The 26,317-nt window shown below is 43.2% G+C and overlaps 1 protein-coding gene across 1 annotated transcript; it reads left to right on the forward strand.

Moving 5' to 3' along the window:
* The first annotated feature begins 2,347 nt into the window (after positions 1 to 2,347).
* Positions 2,348 to 25,060, forward strand: MNX1 (motor neuron and pancreas homeobox 1). Its single transcript, XM_068238262.1, has 3 exons — positions 2,348 to 2,843; positions 7,513 to 7,673; positions 24,704 to 25,060. The coding sequence occupies exons 1-3, from the start codon at positions 2,348 to 2,350 to the stop codon at positions 25,058 to 25,060; spliced, it is 1,014 nt and encodes a 337-aa protein (XP_068094363.1).
* Positions 25,061 to 26,317: the final 1,257 nt, after the last annotated feature.

The following is a 26,317-nucleotide window of genomic DNA, read 5'->3' on the forward strand; positions in this document are numbered from 1 at the left end:
TTCATATCTATATAGATTGGAGCACAAATACAGTGTGTGTGTCTATATAAACCCAGCTGGATGTAGAATAATTGTAGTTTTAGGTAAGTTCGCAAGTGCAGTTCTCCAGTAATGTTTTGTAATAGATACATGTCCTGCTTGTATTAGTCAATCACATGGATCTGACTTTGCACAGTGCCACTGAAATGATGTAATAATAATATTAATAATAATAATAATAATAATAATAATAATAATAATAATAATAATAATAATAATAATATGCTACTGCTAATAATAATACTAACCGTTGTTAATAGTATTGCTCACATTGTTGTTATGATTATTATTATTATTATTATTATTATTCACCACACTTTTTCTGTATAAACCATAACTCATCCTCTTTCTGTCTTTTGAAAACACATTAGTCAGACGCGGACATAACAGTATTTGTCTGTAGATGTGTATTGTGTGATTGTTGCCTTTGCCTTGCTTTGGGCATATAATAGTCTGAGCAGATCCATAGATGGAGCACAGAGAGGGTGCAGAGCTGGTGCGCAGCATACGGCTGTACATACACAAAGCAATGATAATAAAGATGGCAGAGCGGATCTATAGGTGACGCTCAGGACAGGATAGAGCATCATATTTACATCACAGTCGCATCGTGCTGTATAAAGAGCTGCGAAAGTCACATTGATATACAAAGCTGGCAAAAACTGCTGCATAAGAACGTTGCTCTGGTTTGCCACTTTTACATTATACGCTGGTTACTTCTCCATCGCTAAGGAAGTATGTGGTGCTATATAAAATATAGTCATATTTATGTTCACAATAGTGGTATTAGTATAGTACTTGTGTGTAGTGCTGTTGTAATCTACAAGGCAGAAAGAAAAATAATACAGTGTGCAGCTGAATAATGAGCACACAACTACAGAAACTACATCCTACAGCCAATCCCTCGCCCAGCATGGAACTACTACTCCCAGCAAACCCTCTTAGGATAGGACAGTTGCTGCTGACACCATCCTCCTGCATCTGCAGACACTGTGCTCCTGTAGCCCTGCAGGGAACTACCACTCCTAGCAAACCCTGCTGCTGACACCATCCTCCTGCATCTGCAGACACTGTGCTCCTGTAGCCCTGCAGGGAACTACCACTCCTAGCAAACCCTGCTGCTGACACCATCCTCCTGCATCTGCAGACATTGTGCTCCTGTTACCCTGCAGGAAACTACCACTCCTAGCAAACCCTGCTGCTGACACCATCCTCCTGCATCTGCAGACATTGTGCTCCTGTTACCCTGCAGGAAACTACCACTCCTAGCAAACCCTGCTGCTGACACCATCCTCCTGCATCTGCAGACATTGTGCTCCTGTTACCCTGCAGTGCTCCGGACACTCACCTTGACATGGCGCAGAGCCAGGACCAAAGATGAATCCTGAGATGTGAGTGCATCACTTGTGTGTCGGTGCTGCAGCCAGGCAGGCAAGCAGTGAGGCAGGCAGACAGGCATGCAGGCTGGCAGACAGGCATGCAGGCAGGCAGACAGGCATGCAGGCATTCAGGCAGGTAGTGAGGCAGGCAGGCAGTGTAAACCTAGCAATGTGTGCTGCTCAGTAGTGACAGCTGAACACAGTGCACATTACTACCCAAATAACTCTTCTCCGGAGAGGCAGCTATAGGTGTGTGCCAGACTGTGCAGCCCCGTGTCCCTCTCATCATCCTCACACATTTGTCATTGTCGCTGTCATCCTTCACAAAAGTGTCACTTCATCCTATCCTAAGTCACTAATTTGTACATAGATGGATAGATCCAGGGCATTCTTGCTAAAACTACAGGTGATATAAGAATACAATTTTACAGTTTCTATCAATCATCTATCTATCTATCTATCTATATATCTATCTATCTTCTATCGATTTGTCACTTATGTAATTGTTATCATTAGATGTAGAAGGGGGGGGGGGTTGTTACTCCAGCTGATTGTAGCACGTGACAGGGAAGGGGCCCCTGGCATGCTCTGGGGCTCATCAGAGAGGTGCAGCTTCATTCATTGACAGGAGGCGACCTGAGAAATGAGCACAGGGCTCCGCCCAGCAGCCAGCGTCCACCAATGAGAGTGCGGGGTTGAGGTGACCAATAGTCTGGCCGGCCATGTCTTGAAGTGAGAAGAGTCATGCTGTAGCCGGAGACACCTGGCCGTGCCGCTCTCTGTGCTGCTCTCCCTGTGCTGCTCTACTTCTCTCTGCTGCTCTCCCTCTCTGCTGCTGCTCTCCCCTCTGGCTACTCACCTGGGACTCGGCTGCTCCGGGGTCACCGCTGGAGGCTCCCCGGCTCTCTGATCCTCTCCCAGCAGGATTCATGGAAAAGTCCAAAAATTTCCGGATCGATGCTCTGCTGGCTATCGACCCTCCTAAGGCTCAGACGTCCCCCCTGGCCCTGGTCACCTCGCTGTCCTCCTCCTCCCTGTCCACATCGGGCAGCCCCCCATCTGACCACCCGGACATGAGGACAGAGAGCCCCTCACCCCCCAGGACTTGTGGACTGGTGCCCAAACCGGGCTTCCTCAGCAGCCACCACCAGCACCCTGGCACCATGATGACCTTACACCCGCCGGGGGGCGCAGGGATACCCCCACATGCACTCTATGGGCATCCCGTCTACAGTTACTCTGCAGCAGCAGCCCTGGCAGTAGGGCAGCACCCAGCTCTGTCCTACCCTTATTCACAAATCCAGGGACCCCACCATGCCCACCCTATGGACCCCATCAAGATCAGTGCGGGCACCTTCCAGCTGGATCAGTGGCTGAGGGCTTCCACGGCGGGCATGATGCTGCCCAAAATGGCAGACTTCAATTGTGAGTACCTCAACATTGCCTCAGGTGTTACTGCATGGCTGGGCGAGCGGGTGGGGTACCTATCCAGGGTGCCAACCATGCCAATTATGACAGCTATGATATGGTCCTAGCCTAGCATCCAATTCCGAATCGATCGAGTAGATGGTAGAAAACTCTCCTAAAATAGGTTTCCTCTATTCATGATATATTTGTGTTAAATGTATTATTATCATTATTATTACTCTAAACTGCGAAACTTATTAGAAACACAAGTCGCAGATTTATATTATTTAATCTATTGAATTATCAAAGGTCTAAATATCTATCCTCCTTGTTGTTTCAAAGTAGTTGTCGTACGTGCATATATAGTTCATTGAGGGTAATTAATGTCAGGATATAAAACAGTACAACTACTAACAAATTGAAACAATAATTATAATAATAGTAATTACGGTCATTTTTTTACATTGAATCACGTAAAAAATAATATTTGTGTATGTTTAGATAAAGGAAACTAAATAAAAATGGAGAATATTTATAGAAGATTATAACATAATTACTGCTTATATAAATGTAAAGGTAGTATTTCTGGAGAAATATCCACGTGTTATACCGTCATTACAGTGGAGAGTAATAGCTTCTATATACATGAAGAATATGAAGACAGTATGGTTTAACTGTGCCACGATTAAATTATTGTAAGTAGATTATAATCAACCAGACATAACAAAACACACTAGCTGAATCCCATCCTAAAAATAACATAAAACGCACAAAGCTCGCTATTTATGTGAGGCATGACGTAATTAGGTCTGATTTTAGGGGCTTTCTGCTTTTGTTGCAGCGTTTTTCTCCATAAACTGTGAATTCCTGGCTGTACAGGGCTGGCTCTGTCCATTCTACAGAGCAGAAACAGAACAGGACATTTACCCATGTCTCTCACTTGCTAATGTTTGTACTGGGAGATGTCACAGGGGTGAGACATTCTGTCCTTCCATAGAAATCTCTAGCTGAAGTTGGGTCATTGTCCCAGACACAACAGGGCCCAGATACTTCCACCTACTGTGCCCACTAGACCAATAGACAATACCTACTGTGCCCACTAGACCAATAGACAATGCCTACTATGCCCACTAGACCAATAGACAATACCTACTGTGCCCACTAGACCAATAGACAATACCTACTGTACCAACTAGACCAATAGATCATTCCTACTGGGCAAACCATACGTACTGTACCTAGTAGATCAATAGACCATGCCTACAGTGCCCACTAGACCAATATTCGATATCTACTTTCCAGACCATACTTACTGTGTCCACCAAACTAACAGACCATAACCACTTTGCCCTCCAGGCTACTATAGCTCACCTACTGTGCCCAGTAGACCAGTGGAACATACCTACTGTTCCCATCACACTAATAGATAATACCTTGTGTAACCAGTAGACCAACAGATCATACCTACTTGGCAGACCGTACCTACTGTGTCCACTAGGCCAACAGACCATACCCACTTTACCCTCCACTATATAATACCTGCTGTGCCCTTCAGGCTGGTATATCTTACATCTGTTATCTCCAGGCCAATATACTTACTTCATGTGTTGTGCCATCTCACTTTGTGTCAAGAAGACCAATAGTCCATACCTACAATGCCATTTAGGCCATTATCCCTCACCTGCTGTACACTCTAGATCAATATAGCTCACCTACTGTGCCCTCCAGATCATCACTATCCCACAGGTGGTTATGGTCTGGAGGCCACAGCAGTTGAGCTATATTGACCTAGAGGGTACAGCAGGTGTGGGATAGTGCCTTACGTTACTTCAATTATTGAGTCCTCCAGGTTAATATAACTTACCGGTTTTGCTCTAAAGATGAATGTACCTCACCAGTTGTGTTCTCTAGAGACCGGTGTTTCTCATCATTATGTTGGTATGTGCCCCTACTGAAAGCCTGTGCTCACCAAGTACCTCTTGATATTGTAAAAATTATCTCAAGTATCCCCTGACACAGATTTGTTTAATAGCAGCACACAGTAATTGTTTATAAATAGCTTCCAGGCATTTACTGTTTTACTATTGTTTTTAACTAGGTAACATATTAATTTGGTGTTGTAGTATATATACGATTGTTATCTACTAATAATTAACTACATTAAGCCCAAGTACCCCCTGGACCCATTCAGAAGTACCCCCTGGGGTACATATACCACTCGTTGATAACCTAGGCTCTAGACCATTATTCTCCACTTGCTGTAGTCCTCTGGAGCAGTATTTCTCACCTACAGTTCTAAAGAGGCCCATGATCTGTACCCAAATGCCTCACGTCTTGTATCCTGACAATGAAGCTACTGTACCCTCTAGGCCCAGATACCACAACTACTGTACCTGCTGCCAGGCCCAGATACCTCACCTAATGTACCCTACAGGCCCAAATGTCTTACCTACTGTGCCCTCCAGGCCCACATACCTCACCTACTGCACTTTTCTGGCCCAGATATCACACCTACTGTACCCTCCAGGCCCACATGCCTCACCTGTCCTACCATCCAGTCCCAGATACCTCACCTACTGTACCCTACAGGCCCAAATGTCTTACCTGCTGTGCCCTTCAGACCCAGACACCAAACCTACTGTGCCCTCCCGGCCCACATATCTCACCTACTGCACCTTTCTGGCCCAGATATCACACCTACTGTACCCTCCAGACCCACATGCCTCACCTGTCCTACCATCCAGTCCCAGATAACTCACCCACTGTACCCTACAGGGCCAAATGTCTTACCTACTGTGCCCTTCAGACCCAGACACCAAACCAAATGTGCCCTCCCGGCCCACATATCTCACCTACTGCACCTTTCTGGCCCAGATATCACACCTACTGTACCCTCCAGACCCACATGCCTCACCTGTCCTACCATCCAGTCCCAGATACCTAACCTACTGTACCTTCCAGACTCATATACCTCACCTCACCTTCTGTACCCTCCAGACTTAGCTACCTCACCTATTGTGCCCTCTAGTACAGGCATGGGCAAACTTGGCCCTCCAGCTGTTAAGGAACTACAGGTCCCACAATGCATTGCAGGAGTCTGACAGCCACAGTCATGATTCATAAAGGCAAATGCATTGTGGGACTTGTAGTTCCGTAACAGCTGGAGGGCCAAGTTTGCCCATGCCTGCTCTAGCACCAGATACCTCATCTGCTGTACCCTGCAGACCCAAATATATCACCTAGATACATCACTATTACCCTGTGTTCTCATATCTCTCACCATGTGGTCCCTCAGACTGAGCAGATATTCACAAAACCAGTCAGTCCAGCCTTCCTGCCACTGCCAGCCAGGGGAGATGAAGAAAAATACACTCTAGGAGGGTGTCAGGATGTTGCTCTATTCCCAAGTATAATGTACAAGGTTGTGAGATGTGGAGCCCTCCTTTAAATTCAGTTTGACGTTCTGCGGTAAATAACCAAATACAAATAATGAGGATAGTTCTTACACTGAGAAATGCATCCCTTAAAACGAGCTGACTCTAAATGCAAAGATATTTATACTGTATATTTATGTATGTACATGCTCTTTAAACCTATAAAGAACGATACATACATGATAGATAACAGATGTTCTGCAAAATGTTTTAAAGTAAAATAAATACATCTATCTATTACATTTAAGTTCATTTTGGAATATTTTTGTTTTTTAAGTTTATTTGGGATATTGTTACTTTTTTTTCTTTTTTAGTTTATTTTGGGTGGGATAAATGCGTCTTTGCCCATCCATCATATGAGCCTTCCTGTCCTTTGTATCTGGACTGATGTGTTTACAGTGAGGGACAAATACGATTATCTCAGGCTGTTTAGGTTGGGTTACAATCCAAGGTTGCTTGCTAAACAAACAGCCTGTTTATCTGATAGTGGAATTACATCTTGAAACAAGGATATTCCGCTTATCAGGCCGATTACAAATCAAAGCTAATCTTATGTGCTCCTTTCATGTCCTGTAATTGGCAGGAGAGACAGGATTCCCCTGTAGGAGCCAAGTCTGTGATGTGCGGGGGAAGCGGCTCCAGCGTATCTGCCGACCTATCCTTCCAGCGCTCTGCCCTGTATACACGGAACGCTTCTTCGCTGTGCGCTGGACCTTCCAGCGCTCTGCTCTGCATAGCGCTTTCTCTACCGCATGCGGCACTTAAACACGCGCGCCCCCTTCCAGCGCTCAGACCTATCTGTATACACGGAGCGCGTCTCTGCTACGCGCCGGATTTTCTAGCGCCTGTTCTCCATAGCGCTTCCTTTATCGCATTCTGCACCTTGCACTGCTCTGCCCTGTACACACGGAACGCTTCTCCCCTACCGCTAGCGCTCTGCTCTGCATAGTGCTTCCCCTACCTAAAGACGCACCGCACCTTTCAGCGCTCTGCAAGTAGTAGGAGTCCTTTGCGTATTATTTTCCACTATTCCACTAGCGTTTTTTTTCGCTTTTTCCTGTTACATAGTATAGTATTATATGATAGTTGAATAGTGTTAAACTGAAATTAGTGTACAGTAGTGCATGTAATTCTCTACTAGATTATTAGGTGGACAGGATAAAATTGGAACATAAACGATAAACACATTTTGGTTATTGTGATATTTTGGTGTATTGTAATTAGAGGTATACTGTTGTGTGTTGCGATTGCAGCCCAGGCTCAGTCCAATCTATTGGGGAAATGCAGACGACCCAGAACCGCATTCACCAGTCAGCAGCTGCTGGAGTTGGAGCACCAGTTTAAGCTGAATAAGTACCTCTCCAGGCCGAAACGTTTCGAGGTGGCCACATCGCTAATGCTCACAGAGACCCAGGTACGTCTTCTTCTCATGTCTCTGGTGTTTGGGTACCATAATGATCACATACAAAGTCCCAACCTTGTGGTGAGAGTTCATATCTATCAGGGATTGGCCAGAGGTGACCCCACTCTCCACTTTACATCATATTACACTGTGATAACACACTTCTATAGACATTCCCCGTTTTATACTAATCATATTAAACATTCATATTTTACCCATACTCCTATTCAATCTTCATGTTTTATGGAATTTAAAATCTGCCTTTATTTTTAAAATATTGTCCCATGAAATTGATTGTCCCTTTAAAATTTCATGTTTTTTTTAAGTTTTTGCTTCCTATAAGTATTTGTTTTACTGAATGTACATGATACAATCAAATAGATCGATTATCCCATTTTTTTCTATAAAAACGATCAGTTGTATAAGTTATTGAAAATATTTATTTTTTCGATTGATTTTTTTTTTTTTAATAAAAATCTGATCAAATGTGTTGGAAAAATCAGGAAGATAAAAAGATTGACAATTTCATATGATTATTTGTTTGATATTTTCAGAAACATCACTCATAAGTTTGTGGTATATTGGTTCGATATTTCTGATTATTCAAAGTGGAATTATTCAAGGTGTCCACAAACGAAACTATTTTTTTTACATTTCTTTTCAATTCAAGATTTACAATCAATTTTTCTGATTGATTGTAACATTTGAAAAATGTCACCAATGTACCATGTACCAATTGTGCTTAAGTTTTTCCCAGTTATGAAAAAAAAAATGACTGAAAACTCAGAAAAAAATTGCTTCCATCTCTACATTTATTTATTTAAGTATTTATATAATGCCGACATATTACGCAGTGCTGTACAGACAATAAATTGTCTTGTCACTAACTGCTGTCCCTCAGAGGGGCTCACAAACTTGTCCCTACATTACGAAAGTGTCAATTTACCACACACCATAAAATCTTGCAACAAAATTGATCAGAAATTTCCACCACTCCCGATCGAGAAAAATAAAAAAAGAAGGGAAATCCAATCGGAATTTGCACTCAAATAATAAAAAAAGGGGTTTGATCTTCCTGTAGAAACAATAAGTTGTATCAAATTGCTGTAAAATCAGATCATTTTATTGTATGGTGTGTGGCCACTTTTAGGGAAAACTATATTGGTTAATCTGAACACTTTCATATTAGTATGTTTAGCTATGATCAGTGATTATGCTTTTGTGACCTTTTTTTTTTTTTTTTTTTTTTTTTTTTGATTGATTGTAACATTTTATAAATATACCCAATGTATCACTTACACGTGTTACATATTTTGAAAACTCTGAGAAAATTGCTTAGGTCTATAAATCAAGAAAAAATTGGCAATGTACCCTACACCATTCAATTTTCATAAAACATGATCAGAAAGATCCTCCACTACTGATCGCAAAACCAGGAACTTTTGATTACATTTTGAGAAAAAAAAGCTTTACATTTTCCTGTTCAATGGATTGTTTTTATTGATTTGCTGTAAATTGGATAATTTTATTGTATTGTGTTGGACCACCTTTGCTTATGTACCAGACTGGAATATATTTTTAATGAAAAGTTTTAAATTAAAATAACATCACTGTGAAAGTTTTCATATTTCTAACTCCTTCACACTTAAAGGGAACCAGAGAGGAATGAAATAAGAAAATAGAAAAAGGCTTTTATACATACCTGGGGCTTCTTCCAGCCCCATAAGCCTGGATCGCTCCCACACCGACATCCTCCGCTTCCTCTATCGCCGCTACCGGGTCCCGTCACTTCCGGCGGACGCGGCCAATTGTCCGCATTACAGGGGCTCCCTCCATACCCTTACGCATGCGGCTGCGCAGTAGGCAGCCACAAGCGTAAGTGTATGTTGGGAGCCCCGGTGATGCGGAGAATTGGCCGCGTCCACCAGCCGACTGGCCGACTGCCTGTAATGATGGGACCCGGTACCGGCGGATCCAGGCAGCGGAGGATGACGGCGTGGGAGCGATCCGTGCGTATGGGGCTGGAGGAAGCCCCAGGTATGTATACAATCTTTTCTTTTATCCTCTCTGGTTCTCTTTAATTCACAAAAGGTTATCTGATTTGCACCCTGTGGCTGGAGACACTGATTGATTCTTTTGGAATTTAAAACCTACATAATGCAACGGAATGAGAGATTTGTATTATACTTTAGTTGCTTGTTATCTGTTTGAACAATGTTGAAAACAGACATTTTAGATTCTGTAGCCTAATTCAATTCACTTTTCTTCTCATTTTTCTCATAGGAGATGACTTTTCATCTTCTATTTAAAATAACATTTTAGCATTTTTAAGTTGAGAAAGTACCAAAAAGTAGGTAAAAAAATATTGTCCACATGTATGGTCAGCTGTAAGGGAACCTGAAGTGAGAAGTATATGGAGGCTGCCATATTTATTTCCTTCTAAACAATACCAGTTGCCTGGCAGCCCTGCTGATGCATTTGACTGTAGTAGTGTCTGAATCACACCAGAAACATGCAGTTAATCCAGTCAGATTTGACAAAAACGTCAGAAACATCCAATCTGCTGCATGCTTGTTCAGGGTCTATGGCGAAAAGTATTAGAGGCAGAGGATCAGCAGGACAGCCAGGCAACTGGTATTGCTTAAAAGGAAACAAATATGGCAGCCTCCATATCCTTCTCACTTCAGTCCTACCCCGTAGAGCCACATTAATCCCTGGCATGCATTCAGGGGCATAGCAATAGGGGGTGCCAAGCTAGAAACCGCATTGGGGCCCTTGGGCCAGAAGGGCTCCCGAAGGACCCTCCCTCAACTATAGTATTAGCTCTCTATTGGTCCTGTGCTCATAATAATCACTTCTATAGATACTTTGAATAGTGGTAACTGGTAATCATTAACAAGCTATTTCCCATTCCCTTCTTGCTCCTCTGACACTGTAGTTGCCATTGGCAGGTTCTGGAGCATCATATCAATTGTTGTGTATAGAGTGCTTGGGGGCCCCATTGTAAAACTTGCATCGGGGCCACGGCTCCTTAGCTACGCCACTGCATGCACTGATGAGGATCAATCAAACCGAAACAGTCTGCATGCATGTTGGATTAGTGTGGCTTAGGGGCTCTGTAACATTAACAAGCTGGCACATCGCTGCATTCCAGCGGATCTGAGGTGTGTTTAGCTCCCAGGGACAACGATGGATGATTTGCATATTTCAGCAGTGATGCACTGGGAGCCGTCTAGGAGCTCACTCCAACCTGAATTATCGCAAATACTTTATGTTTTAAGAAAGCAAACTTTTCTCCCATAGTATTTTAGTAAGAGGGCTTTTTGGTCCATTGTAGCCCCTTACACACTCCTAAGAGTTCTGGTTCACCATGAGCTTTCTGGGTACTCTGTAAATGTCACTTCAGGTGTCCTTTGAGATGGAAGCAGAAATTTTACCTGATTGTATACATTTTATCACCTACATATGAATGAAAACCATGAATATTTTATAGACCAGATCATTTTGTTAAATTGCTAAAAAAAATCTGTAAAATTCTTTAATAAATTAGCAGACAGACAAACAGTAGCTGTTTTTTATTACTATTGCTGATTTATATTATATAATATCCTATGGTGCTGTACAATGGAAGATTACATTAATTTTCACACACACACAAATACACACATGCAACACTCTCTCTCTCTCTCTCTCTCTCTCTCTCTCTCTCTCTCTCTCTCTCTCCCCCCCTCCAAATTTTTCATTTGATCCACCCAATATAATAGCAGTGCAAATTATTTACTGATGCAAATGTATAATGGTGCATTACAGTGTGGATTTCAAGCATCCAATCATGTGCAGGGAAAAAAAATAAACAATTATGACATTTGCCTGACTGCATTGGCAAACATCACTGAACTTCTCTGCACCTGCAGTTACAGCAGTGGAGAGATTCTGATTATTTCTTCACATGATCACCCCCTTTATTTTGGCTTGCATCTTACCTTAGGGCTGGTGCACACCAAGAGCGCTTCTGAGTGCTTTTTAAAATGCTAGCATCTCAAAAAGAGCTTAGCTAATGTATTTGTATGGGATGGATCACATCAGAGCAATGTGATTTTTTTTTCCCAAACGCAAACGCGGGTCCTGCAGCATTTCTGAGGTGATTCAGCCTCAATGTTAAGTATAGGAAACATGGAAAATAACTCTAAAAAAAATGCTATTAGAGAGCGATTTTCCAAGCTTTTATTTTTCGCAAAAGCTGTACACTTCCATCTCTACTGTACATAAAATAAAAAATTCTCTACTCCAAAGATCACTAGGCATACATAGAAAATCACTAGGCACATGCCCAGAATCATTTAGAAAAATCACTTCTGAAAACGCTTAGCGTTTGCAATTACACTAGCCATTTTTGGTGTGCACTAGCCCTTACTAGGTTTTCAATCCTTATAACAAAACATAAGGCCTCTTTTCAATGGACAGTTGAACTGTGTGATCAGCAAGCAGTTGCCAGGCGCAGTGAGCAGTTTACAGGCAGCAGCAAGCAGTTGCCAGGCAGCAGTGAGCAGTTACCAGGCAGCAGCAAGCAGTTAACAGGCAGCAGTGAGCAGTTGTGAGAGTTTGAGGGCCCGTTTCCACTGTTGCGACGCGATTTCGCCGGCATCCCGACGCTTGTAAAAACGCATGCGGATGCGTTTCTGCATGCGTTTTTACCCGCGATTTCGCGTGCGATTTCGCATGGCAGGGTGCCATGCGAAATCAACCATGACTCTGCCAGGGCAAAATAACATTGAAAAAGGTGCGAAATCGCACGCGAATCGCGGGTAAAAACGCATGTAAAAAACGCATGCGTTTTTCCTATTAAATACATTAGCGGCGATTCGCATGGATTCCCGACGCAGGCGAATTCTGTGGGTCCCGTCGTGCAGATTTGGCCCGCCGCCAAATCGCTCCTGCACGCCGCACATATGGAAACAGCCCCGGCCACTTCAATGTACCAAGTGAATCTGCATGTCGGCGCCGCATGCGGATTCGCTATGGTGGAAACGAGCCCTGAGAGGCATTTCACTGCCTATCAACTGTCCGTGGTAAAGAAGACTCCAATTCCTCAAGGATCTGGGATGGGGGTCTTCATGTTAATGCTGCTGAACAGTTACTAGCATTCTGCTATAGATCAGGAAATTATTTGCATTTGATTGGACGTTTTCCTGCGAACACAGTGAGAGTGCACTTTACTGCACGTTTCCCTAAGAGCCCTTTTCCATGAGCAGTTTACAATCTTTTTTTTTGTACAATCTTAATAAATGTATGCAGTAGAAGAGTAAACTAAGTGAATATACTTTAAGGCTAGGTTCACAGTGGGATGGTATGGTCTATCATTATAAAGTTTTATAACGCTCACAGTGCGGAATTAGCGTATAGGTGGCCACTAATGGTTCAATTTCTAGCGAATAATCGTTTGATCGATCAGATCGGAGGAGAACGGACTGGTTGTAAATAATCTCTGTTGATGGGCACAATCGATTATGAACGATTATAAAAATAGTGGTCCGATTGGATTTTCGTTGAACCAAAATTTGGATTTTCTTGTCGGTTGTGATAGATAGGAAGCAAATATTGCTTCGTTGATGGTGTTGTGAACAATGTATTACGATATTTCACTTCCAATCATAATTATCTGATCGCTTGAATGATTTTTTTGCTAGAAATTGGATATTTAGTGGCCACCATTACGGTGTAATGTGTTGAATTATGGTAGTGCGATGCTGCAGGGTGTTACTTCTAAACGTACATGTTAACACATACAGGGAAGCATACGGTACTTTTCATTGCCTGTATACTTCACTGTACTTACTGTAGGCAATGTTAACACAGCGGTAATGTGAGTTACAACTTTTTCGTAGTTTAATTGCATTGTAATTTTGCGTTGCCCCATTAACTTTGCACCACAACGCAACATCCCACTGTGAACTTAGACTATGGTCTAGTTCACAGTGCATCAGTTGCATTGCAGAATATTTCTGCATGTTAACTCACTGACCATACAATTTTATGGGTCGGTTCACAGTACTGCATTGTAACTGATGATGTTATACTAATGCGCTGCATACCTACTTAGGGCTTAATTCACTAAGACAAATAACGTGCCCTATCAGAGTTAACATGCCTTATCAGAGTAGCATAGCGGACGCTACAGACTTATGCCTGCTAATTGGCAATGACGAGAGCTCCACTTTTCCTGCCCTGAGCTCCGGCGGGTCCAATCACAAATAGGCTCCCTGCACACTGCAAATCCGATTTGCAATGCCGATTTACAATTCCGATTTTCCCTGGATGCTATCAAAAGAAAATCATTGAAAAAAGGCAGCATGCACTACCAATTAAAAATCGGAAATCGGAATCGCATGTGAAAATCGGTTGCGTTTTTCTCTGCGTTTTTCTTTTGATAGCTTCCAGGGAAAATCGGAATTGCAAATAGGAATCACAAATTGGATTTGCAGTGTGCAGGGAGCCTAAGGGCTCTTTTCCACTATGAAATGCAATTGCGATCGCGATTCCGATCGCGATCGCAATCGCGTTTCAATTTCCACCATGCGATTGCGATTGAGCTACTATACTCATTATAGTCCAGCTCAATCGCATACAAAACGCGGCAGGACGACGATTGCGCTTTGACCAAAATCGCATCGCAATCGGATCGCACTAATGGAAATTGCTGCTGCAGTTTCCATTAGTTTAATGTACCTTGCGATTTGCGATCAGCAGCAAATCGCAAATCGCAGGCTAGTGGAAAAAGGCCCTAAAGGACATTATACCGGCACTTTGATTGGCCCAATAGGCTGCCTGTCAAGTTTCCTGTCAAGTGACAGGCAGCCTATTGGGCCAATCAAAGTGCAGGGATAATGTCCTTTAACCACTTAAGGACCACAGTGGTAAACCCCCCTAAAGACCAGGCACAAAGTTAAGTTATTATTTTTGTATTAAGTTTTGCTATCTTTTTAATTTTTGTAATATTTTTTTTTTAAATCCCTCCCTCCCCGCAGCCGGCCAATCCTGGCGATCGGCTGTCATAGGCTTCTGCCTATGAGAGCCGATCACTCTCTTGTCCCCCAGGGGGACAGTCGTGTCACACGGCTGTCCCCAGTACAGCGCTGCTGCTGATTGCAGCGCTGTACATGTAATTAGACGGCGACTGAAGGCGGGGTGGGGCTCCGCCCCCCGAGCAGGAGATGCGCGCGCGCGATCTCTTGCAAGATGCAGCCCCAGGACTTGACGCAAATCGGCGTTAGGTGGTCCTGGGGCTGCCGCCGTGGCCACGCCCATCGGCGTTAGGCAGTCCCCAGGAGGTTAAAGCGATTAAACCCGCAGGGGCTCAGGGCAGGACAAGTGGAGCTCTCGTCATTGCCAATTAGCAGGAATAACTTAGTAGTGCTCGCTATGCTACTCTGATAAGGCGTGTTAACTGTGATAAGGCGTGTTAACTCTGATAAGGCATGTTAACTTTGGATCAAGCCCTTTGTATAAAAATCATTTGCATTATCTTGTTTTGTTGTGAGTTTCCTGTATGTTCTACCTTGTATGTTAACCCATTTATCTATTGTGCAGCGCTGCGTAATATGCTGCCGCTTTATAAATACAATAAATAATAATAATAAAAGTCTGTGTCCAGCCTCCACTGCAGGTCAGACACAATATAGCACATAATAACGCATGCATTATGCAACTGACCACTGTGAACCTGCCTGTCATATTGCATAAAAGTGATAAGATAGGACAAACAGATCATTAGTGGGCACCTGTACATAGATATATATTATTGTTATTATTATTATTATTATTATTAATAAAGCCACAGTTTATATTCCCTTGACTGTAATCCTCAGAATAACCCTAAATGATCAGAAACAAACATGACCTTATCTACTAATCTACTGTGATGAACAAGGGCAAACTACTGGGAAGTGGAGGTGTCTATTAACCCCCTGGCCGTATAAAAAATTCTGCCAGGAGGGAGCGCAGCAGTTTTTTTCAAAGTTTTTTTTTCTTATATCATGTAGTGAGCCCAGGGCTCGCTACATGATAGCCGCTGCTCAGCGGCATCCCCAGGCCCGATTCGATCAGGAAATCCCGTTCAAAGAACGGGATTTCCTGGAGGGCTTCCCCCGTCGTCAGGGCGACGGGGCGGGATGACGTCACCGACGTGCGCTGCCTGGCACTGATTAGCCAGGCAGCACACGGGGTCTGGGGGGGGGGGGGGGGGGGGCGTGCGGCGCGATGGATACCGGCGATCGAGCGCGGGGCCGCGGCGATCGGTGTGCTGACGCAGCTAGCAAAGTGCTAGCTGCGTCCAGCAAAAAAAAAATTAAACAAATCGGCCCAGCAGGGCCGGAGAAAACCTCCTGCGCGGCTTACCCTGAACTACGTTCGGGGTTACCGCCAAGGAGGTTAAAGAGAAACCGTAACCAAAGATTCAACTTCATCCCAATCAGTCAGTAGCTGATTCCCCCTTTCCCATGAGAAATCTATTCCTTTTCTCAAACGGATCATCAGGGGGCTCTGTATGGCTGATTTTTTTGGTGAAATCCCTCCCACAGTGTGATGTCAGCGTCTCACAGCACTGAGGTACTGACATCACACTGTGGGAGCCTTTTGCATTGTGGGAAATAACAACTGTTTCCAACGGCCTAAAAAGCAAGCAGCATCTCCTTCCAGTGACATCACCTGCCAGCAATAAAAATGTCACCATGTGATAAATGTCAGAATGTAAATCAGGGACTGGAACGATTTTACACTGGGCAAACACTGACTAAATCATTTATACATAATTATTGTAAAAAATGAAGCACTTTTTTATTACATTATTTTCACTGGAGTTCCTCTTTAATCTAAGTTACATCAACACACACTGCAGCACAATTATAGTACTAAAAAAAAAAAGAAATAATGGTACAGGCTTTGGATTCTGAGGAGGCACTACCCAGAAATGGATGAAGGTGACACGGGGCCCTAGGCAAGCTTTTGCCCACCACTGATGGTCACCTGCCTTTTTTTAGCATTTGGTGGGGGCAAGCATCAACTAGACCCATAGACTATTTCTAGGCCCTAGGGAACTGCCTAGGATTGCCTTTTGATGATCTGGCTCTGACACTACCATATGACTGAAGGGGGGTTAAGTCAGGAAGATTAAAATACCTCCTTCAGTTGTCTCTGTTTCCTCTTAAAGGACAACTGAAGTGAAAAGATGATGGAAGCTGCCATATTTATTTCCTTTTAAACAATACTAGTTGCCTGGCGGTCCTGCTGCTCTAGTTGGCTGCAGTAGTGTCTGAATAACACCAGAAACAAGCATGCAGCTAATCTTGTCAGATCTGACAATAATGTCAGAAACACCTAATCTACTGCATGCTTGTTCACGGTCTATGACTAAAAGTATTGGAGGCAGAGGATCAGCAGGACGGCCAGGCAACTAGTATTGGTTAAAAGGAAATACATAGCTGTCCTTTAAGCTTCTGCCAGTGGTGGCTCCACCTGGTTCCCCATTCTCCTCCAGTGTAGAATGCACAAGAATCCTTGGCCTAGCAGAGAATGTCTGTTGATAGAGTAAACATGTAAGGACAGCAACATCATGTAGCACCTACATGTAGAGAAAATAACCTGTTACTGTATACATCACTTCCCCTGATCTTGGTACTGATTCACAAAGTTTGTTTGTTGAATTATCTCACCTTACTTAATAACTCACAATTTATCTCTCCTTAACCTTCTTAGCTGTAACCCCGAGCGACAGTCGGGGCGGAAAACAGCAGCTCAAAGCGGTAACTCTGACCTACACTCAGGGTACCCGCCGGAGTTTCTATGCAGAGCATAGCGTGCAGTGGGCGTTTCAACTCACCTCCCGGGGGATCCCGACGTCGGCAGCTATTCTTCTTCCTCTCCTCCGAGGCTCTGCTTCCCCCTGATGAGACCGCCGTCTGTCGTCATGATGACAGCTGGCAATTTCACTATAGGGTTACAGCACCACTCAGAGGACGTTGGAAAAACTGCAGCACTGGAGCCCGGGGAGGTGAGTAAGTGCCGGGTCTGCTTCAGACTCTCTTGTGGTATGATATTTTTCATGCTTTTAGGGTCTAAGCTTTTAGACTCTCAAATCAGAAGGAATCATACTGCCAGGGAGATAAAAGGACTTCCAATGCGAGAAAGCTAATCTATTTTTCACTCACCTGGGACATCTTCCAGCCCCTTGCAGCCATCTCAGTCCCTCGCCGCAGCTCCGGTGGTCCTCGGTGTCCCCTCTGGCCAACCGCAATTATGGCGACCCGCCGGCGGGGTCTGCACTTCTGCACCTGCACTCATCTGCCTCTTCTATGCCGCGCATCCACGTCATCGGGCACCTATTGCGCCTGCGCACAACCACTGCACAGGCGCAGTACGCTCCAGATGACGTGGATGTGGTGCAGAAGAGCCGACCCCACCGGCGGGTCGCAATCATTGGGGCCGGCCAGCGGGGACATGGAGGAGGACCAGAGCTGTGGCAAGGACTGAGACGGCTGCAAGGGGCTGGAGTAAAAAAATAGATTAGCATTCTCACATCGGAACTCAATATTCATATCTCCCTATCTGTTTATCTCATGAGTTATCGCTCTTTATTTGTGTATTTCATGCATTAGCTCTTCTTACAGTTAAAGTGGACCCAAATGAAAAATACAAGATTTCAGAAATAAAATGTATTTTCTAAATTATAATAATAAATAGCAGCCTTTTTTCAGCTGCATGATGACAAATATAAAATATTTTACATTCATTAGAGAAACCCCTCCCTTCCTTTCATATTGCCGGGACAGAATCCGGCAAACTGGTGGAGTAGAAGGTGTCCAGCAAAGGAGGAATTGCTAATGGCTGCCACCTGTATAACCCTAGGTATGAAAAGAGAAGGGTGAAAAGCATGCACTGAAATGCTCATAGGCTTGAAGGAGTGTTTATTTATCTTTGTATGTGTCAGAGCGGTGCAACCAAATATTTTGAATTAAAAAATGTTTGGTTTGGGTTCGCTTTAAGGTGAAAAATAAGTAAGCTATGTGAATCAACCACCATTTCTCTTAGCTGCTTAATGCAAGCATGTAACATGGGCAGAACAGTGGCGTGGTGGATAGCACTCTGGCCTTGCAGCACTGTGTCCCTGGCTCAACTCCCAGCCAGGGCACTATCTGCACAGACTTTGTATGTTCTCCCTGTGTCTGCGTGGGTTTCCCCCAGGCACTCTGATTTCCTCCCACATCCCAAAAACATACAGGTAAGTGGACTGGCTTCCCTTTAAAATTGTCCCTAGACTACAATGGACATATGACTATGGAAGGGATTAGATTGTGAGCTCCTCTGAGGGACAGTTAGTAACAAGACTGTATATACTCTGTTAAGCGCTGCGGAAGATGTTGGTGCTATATACTGTTAATACAAATAATAATAAGCACATTTCACAACTATAGATTGCAAGCTCTGTGGTACACAACGGGAACTGTTCCTCAGTAAAATTCCAGCCTTTGCCTATAAGATTTTGTCGAGACCAATTTGGAAGGGGCCTTGTCACCCTCATTGTATTTTCCATAGGCACTGTGCAGCTTTTATGTGAACAGCTGCTGGGTACATCAGCTCACACCTGGAGAGAGAAGCCATAGAGAATATTCTGTGTGCTCTCTCTGCTCCTGGTCACTGCACAGAACAGCCCACTGCTCCTTATTATATACAGTGATAGGGCTCGTTTTACATTCACACCTGCAGCGTCTGTGCTGAGTAATGTTACTGTATATATCTGGCTGGGACTAATGCTGGGAATACACGGTTCGTTTTTGCCTTCGTTTAAACCTTCGTTTCGATTGTGCCTTTTGTCCTTTTCGATCCCGAAATAATCGGACATACGGTTAATATCACCACCCACGGTTTCGTTTTTGTTTTCGATTCTGATGGTTTCGTTTTTCCAATGATCGAAGGCTGCAAAGAAACGAAACGAAAATCCCTTTTTACAGGGACGGACTAGCATAAACGAACATATAATCGATCTGAACAGCCATCAAGCCTACCAATGGCTCGATTAGATGGATAAAGAGAGATAATATCAAACATGTTCGATCACTAGTCGTTCGTTTTTGGGGTCTATTAATCGAAACTATAATGAGATTATGACTATTTTCACATACGTTTTCAACACTCGATTCGTTTACCGAACGAATCGAAGGTTTAAACGAAGGCAAAAACGAACCGTGTATTCCCAGCATTACTTTTTCACAATCAGATTCCTATCAGAGCAGACAAATGACAGGGAACAGGTGTGGAAAGTGCAGAGTGTAGTATTATCATTTAGCCAACTTCCTCAGTATGTGTGCATGTTATTCATGCTGCGATAAACATTATGATTACACCTAACATTCACAAACACTCCCTCCTCCCTCTGTATTTGTACAAGTTACACAAGAGATGTGATAATGTATAATAAGTACCAAGTGATAGTGTATAACAAACACCCCGTGATAATGTATAACACACACAGTAATAGTGTATAATAAGCATCAAGTGATAATGTATGATAAATCCCTAGTGATAGTATACAACAAATACCCATTGATAGTGTATACGAGACTTCCAGTGATAATGTATAGTAAACACCTGGGGCTCGATTCACAAAGCGGTGCTAACCCAGTTAGAGACTTTAGGCGTGATAACCATTGCACCACGCTGGTGAAAAGCCAGTTTAGGTGTGATAAGTTTAGGTGTGATAAGTTTAGGCATGCTAAGTTTAGATAAGTGTAGATGGCATGCAAAGTCCCGCACGCAAAGCAGCGCCATTAAACTCTATGCAAAGTGCACCAGACTTTGCTAGCGCAAAACTTTTGAGCAGCTGTGCACTGCGGTGCTAACGCAGTTGGTGCTTAAACTTATCATGCCTAAACTTATCACACCTAAACTTATCATGCCTAAACTTATCACACCTAAACTTATCACACCTAAACTTATCATGCCTAAACTGAGTTTAGGCATGATAAAGGGCTTTTCACCACGGTGCTAACTGTTAGCACCGCTTTGTGAATCAGGCCCTTAGGGCCTGATTCACAAAGTGGTGCTAACAGTTAGCACACTGGTGAAAAGCCCTTTATCATGCCTAAACTCAGTTTAGGCATGATAAGTTTAGGTGTGATAAGTTTAGGCATGATAAATTTAGGTGTGATAAGTTTAGGCATGATAAGTTTAAGCAGCAACTGCGTTAGCACCGCAATGCACAGCTGATCAAAAGTTTTGCGCTAGCAAAGTTTGGTGCACTTCGCATAGAGTTTAATGGCGCTGCTTTGCGTGCGGGACTTTGCACGCTATCTACACTTATCTAAACTTAGCTTCCCTAAACTTATCACACCTAAACTTATCACGCCTAAACTTATCACGCCTAAACTTATCATGCCTAAACTGGCTTTTCACCAGCGTGGTGCAATGATTATCACGCCTAAAGTCTCTAACTGGGTTAGCACCGCTTTGTGAATCGAGCCCCTAGTGATAGTATATAATAACCCCCAGTGATAGTGTATAACAAACACCCATTGATAGTGTATAATAAAGACCCAGTGATAGTGTATATTAAAAACCCAGTGATCATGTATAATAAACCCCCAGTGATAGTGTCTAATAAACTCACAGTGATAGTGTATAACAAACACCTATTGATAGTGTATAATAAACACCCAATGATAATGTATTACAAGCACCCAGCACCCATAACGTATGACAAAAACCCAGTGAAACTGTATAATAAAGTTAAATGTGTATAATAAACACCAAGTGTTAATGTATAATAAACACTATCACTATAATGAACACTAATAAGCATAAGGAAGGCTGCCCTCTGTGAAACAATAGATACATTGTTCAGCATAAAATACTATATATATATATATATATATATATATATATATATATATATATATATCTCATTGTGCATATACAGTATACTAATATACAGTATATATACTAGGTGGACCTAAGCCTGTTAATATAATGGGCTAATATAGTGGCCTCTAGTCCCTCACAGTGCGCCTCCCCTCCCGCCACTGCATGTACGCGCTCGCACCACGCTTGTGCACGCTCGCCCTTCCTGGCCCTGTCCTCCTCCTGTCCCAATGGCTACACATGCGCAGTAGCTAAAACACTCGGACACAGGGATATATATATATATATATATACATATATATATACATGCTGTTTATATACAGTATTAGGGCAGTTTGTGCTGCTCTTTCTCTTAATGTGTGCCAGCAGTAAATACATACAACATGTACGAATTACATGGCGAATCTCAATAATTTATTGATCTATCTTCTAGTATTTTACTTCTCACTTTGCAATGCCTTTTTTTTTTTAACTCTACTATCATCTTTCGGTAAAGTTCCTCTTTAAGCTTGAAATTAGCAAATAGATGCTTTTATCTGATGTCCAAATTATTTTGTTGCTGTAAAACATATTTTTTAAGTCATGTAAACAATAGGATTCTAGTGACTTATATACAGTATCTGCCTATAACAGCAACATTAGCACTGCCATGCATTTGTGTTATTGAACATGGATTCCTTTCAGTGCTGTCTGCGTGGAAAGATTTAAAAATATTGTTATCTTTAAAACTGGAACCTGTAGATCTGTGTCGTAATATATTAGTTTGTCACTGGTTACATTGGCGTTAATTATGATGGGCCTTTCATTGACTAAACTGGCCAGACGGAGCAGTCTTTGTCCTGGCCAAACAGTAACACGAGAAACCATTCACAGCCCATTCACTATAGTTCAGGTGACAGTTATGAACCCTGGTTCAATAAAACAGTGTCGCTAGGCCAGAATCCAGAGCTTGAGTAGCTGAAGATGTCCACTGCCAAAACCTTCCTGTACCCTACACCAGATAATATTACTGTGCAGCAATCAGCCTTGACTAAATCTCTCCCTAATGCTGGATACACACGGTTCGTTCCCACACTCGATTCCCGTCGATTTGCGTTTCGATGGATCGTTAAGTAGATTTGCCATACTTTACATGGCAATCGACCTAAAAATCATCGAAATGCGCTTGGAAATGTTCGGGAATAATCGATTCGTCGGGAATCGAGCGGCGCATTCGATGCGGGAACGAACCGTGTGTATTCACCATAAAGCTACAGTATTGTATGAATGATGTTTGCCAAGAAATATCCTGGTGGAAAACTACAAATCAGGAGCGTAATACGTCGGGGGAGCCTGTGCAACTCCAGGGGGGCCAGAAGGTGTGATGGGGTTCAACTATGAACAGTCCCTTTCTCTGATACTCCAGATCAGGTGTTTTTGTGGCTACAGGGCTGGATTTCTGGAAAGGCCACCAAGGTTCTGGGCCTTGTACGGCTGGACATGGAAGAGGGCTGCTGCATATGCAAGAGGAGGCTGCAAATGGAATAGACAGTTTGCATATAGGAGCAACACATGGAAATAGGGAGCTGCTGCCCAAGGGATCTGTATAGAACCGAAGGAGGCTGCCGTACATGAACGTTGCACATGGAAGGGAAGCTTCTAGAAAGTTGGCCTAGAGACGGAAAAAGTATAAATCCGGCCTTGTGTGGCTACATGTTATGGGTGTGAAAATCCTGATGGCTACACTTGTTTTATGACACCTGTAAGATGGCCATCCAGACTATGAGGGTCACCAAGAAGAGGCAAAAGGAAGGGTTGGGAACAATAAGGGCCCCCATCAAAGTTTTGCTGAGGGGGGCCCAATGATTTGTAGTTACACCCCTGCTACAAATATCATTACTGTCAAGTCAAATGGATGACTAACAATTGTTATGAAGACTTAATTATATATCAGCTTTCATAGATGGAGAAGAGGGACACATTTTAGTGCAGACATACCTGAGCTAAAGGTATGCCCATGTATAAAGCCATGCCATATGGAATGGCTGCATGGGGAGGGGCCTTATCCTGACTGGCCTTTACCTTTAAGCCACCCAACCTGCATGTCACTAGACACCAGTTCCAACCCCCTCCCACCTCTATACAGTCCCCTAGTGTCTACTGACCCCCCTCCCCTATACAGTTCTCTGGTGTCTAGTTATACCCCTCCCACCTCCTTTTACAGTGCTTTCCCTCCCCCATATGACTTTGCTGCTGATCAAGGGATTCACCTCCAAGGTGTTTTTTGTCACAGTGCCCTATAAAATATACAGCAGATAACTATTCACCACCCCTTCAAACATCACCAGTTCAGTGAACCAGTATTCTTGAAATTTGAGTGGCTTTATATGCTTCATTGCTATTAAAGCAGCAGGAATAGCCATTCTATCCCAGGGGAAAAAAACACATATATTGTGTAAGTAGATAAATATTGGTTCTAGGTACATATGCTATGTATTGCACTGCCCACATTTTGATTTCAGTGAATTTTGTATAGACAACTGTTCCAGGCATTTTCCGTCTTTGCTGACTCTGGCTGAAGCCAATCCTGATGTTATTTCCACCCTTACTCTTTTCTTCTCCTAGAAACTGCTCTGTCATATCTAGCTTGCTTTGTAAACACATGTGAGCACAGCATAGATCGTATTTCAGCAGCTTCTCCCTTCTCAGCCTTGTGTCACACTAAACTGCCCTCAGCCAATCAGTGAAGAGCAGGAATGTGGGAGGGGAGATAACAAACTTCCCTCTCGGCAATGTACTAAATAGATTTAGGCTGACTGATATAAGATTTATTACAGCAAAAACATGTATGATTATATTGGAATGCTTGCAATGCAGGGTCAGGTTGTAGACTGCATAATAAACACAGAGCAGTGGGTAAATGGAATTTGATTTTATGGCTGACAATCCTGCTTTAAGGGAATTGTGTCATCAGGAAACAATTATTTTTCTTTGGCAATTATTACTCATGCTTTGTTTTTTCCTGCCTTTCTTTGGGTCTGAATTAAAGAAGTTGAATTTGATGGACATGTTCTGTTTATTAGTCGCTCACCTAAATAGCTATGAAACTTTGGAAGTGTTGCCCATTTAGTGACTGTTTCCTGTTTTCTCAACAGGTAAAGATTTGGTTTCAGAACAGACGTATGAAATGGAAGAGAAGCAAGAAGGCTAAAGAACAGGCTGTGCAAGATGCAGAGAAACAGCAGAAAGGAAGCAAAGGCAACTGCGAGGAGAAATGTACAGAAGATAACCAGGAAGAGAAGACATCATCCTACCACCTACACTCCAGGGTGGAGCCACTGAAATCAGGCAGCCGCCTCCCCAGAGACTATACTGACAGTGAAGAAGAGGAGGATCGGGAGGATGAGGAGGATGAAGACCACAGAGATGACAAGCACTTCTACCACAACTCAACTGACTGTTCCTCTGAAGAGGAGGACAACTCTCATCAGCAGAACAGTCAACTTCGCTGAGCCTTTGACTTGACTAAAGACAGTTCCTTCACTTTGAGGAGTGCTGCTAGAGTTCTCCAAGCTAATCCTTACAGTATTGTACTGTATATGGTGGCCAGACTTTTCCAAGCCAACACCTTGTAGTGCTGTATATGGCGGCCCGGAACTCTTCATGCCCAACCTTGCAGTATTAAATATGGTGGCCAGAATCCCCTGAGCCAGAGCCTGCAGTATTGTATATGGTGGTTAGAATTCTCCAAGGCTAATAACATTGCAGTATTGTATATGCTGGCCTTGCATTACTGTATGTGGTAGCAGGAACTCTGCAAGTCACAGTATTGTATAAGGTGTCCCAAAATTCTCCAGGTCAAACTTCACAGTATTGAACACGGTGGCTACGATTCTCTTCATCATGGCCAGGAAAAGGAAGAACGATAAAGTCATAATCCCCCCCCCCAAAAAAAAAACATGACATCGTCTAGGTTTACCAGTTACCATAACTTGGGGGCCTTTGCGCTGTCTTACTGTGGCGGCATTTTCCATTGTCTCATATTTTCCACGAACCTCAATGTTTTTGTGACAACTGTCCTTCACCATTCTCAGAAACCGCTAAATATAGCAATGTGGTGCAGCTGAATCTGCTTCCCACTGTACGAAGAGAATATAGTGACTCTAAAGGTGGCCACTAACGATCCAATTCCTAGCAAAAAATAGTTTGAGCTATAAGATAATTCTGATCGGAAGTGAAATCACTACACCATCAACAAACCAATCTTTGCTTCCTATCTATCACAACCAACAAGAAAGTCCAAATTTTGGTTCGATGAAAATCCAGTCAGATGACTGTCATTCGTAATCGATTGTGCCCATCATCGGAGATTATTTGCATCCGATCCGGTCAGAATTTCTGATCGCTCAAACGATTTTTAACTAGAAATTGGATTGTTAGTGGCCACCTTAAAGTGAACCAGAGACGAAGCACCCTCATGTATTTTCCCATACAGATCAGTGGGAACATTAGAGAAAACATCTACCCTGCTCTCTGTTTCATTCTGCACTGCACAGCTTGTTTCTTATCAGACCTGATAAAATCCCAGACTGAGCATTCAGTCTGGCTTTGCTATAATGACTCAACTATGATGATTCCTGAGCAGAGCCAGCAGGGGGCAGGCTTGGACTTGAAAAGACATGAGAGAACACAGACTGAGCTATAAATATTCCTGAGCAAAGCCAGACTGAATGCTCAGTCGGGGATTTTATTAGGGCTGATTAGAAACA

Source organism: Hyperolius riggenbachi, chromosome 5 (genome assembly GCF_040937935.1).
Source record: "Hyperolius riggenbachi isolate aHypRig1 chromosome 5, aHypRig1.pri, whole genome shotgun sequence".
Lineage (NCBI taxonomy): Eukaryota > Metazoa > Chordata > Amphibia > Anura > Hyperoliidae > Hyperolius > Hyperolius riggenbachi.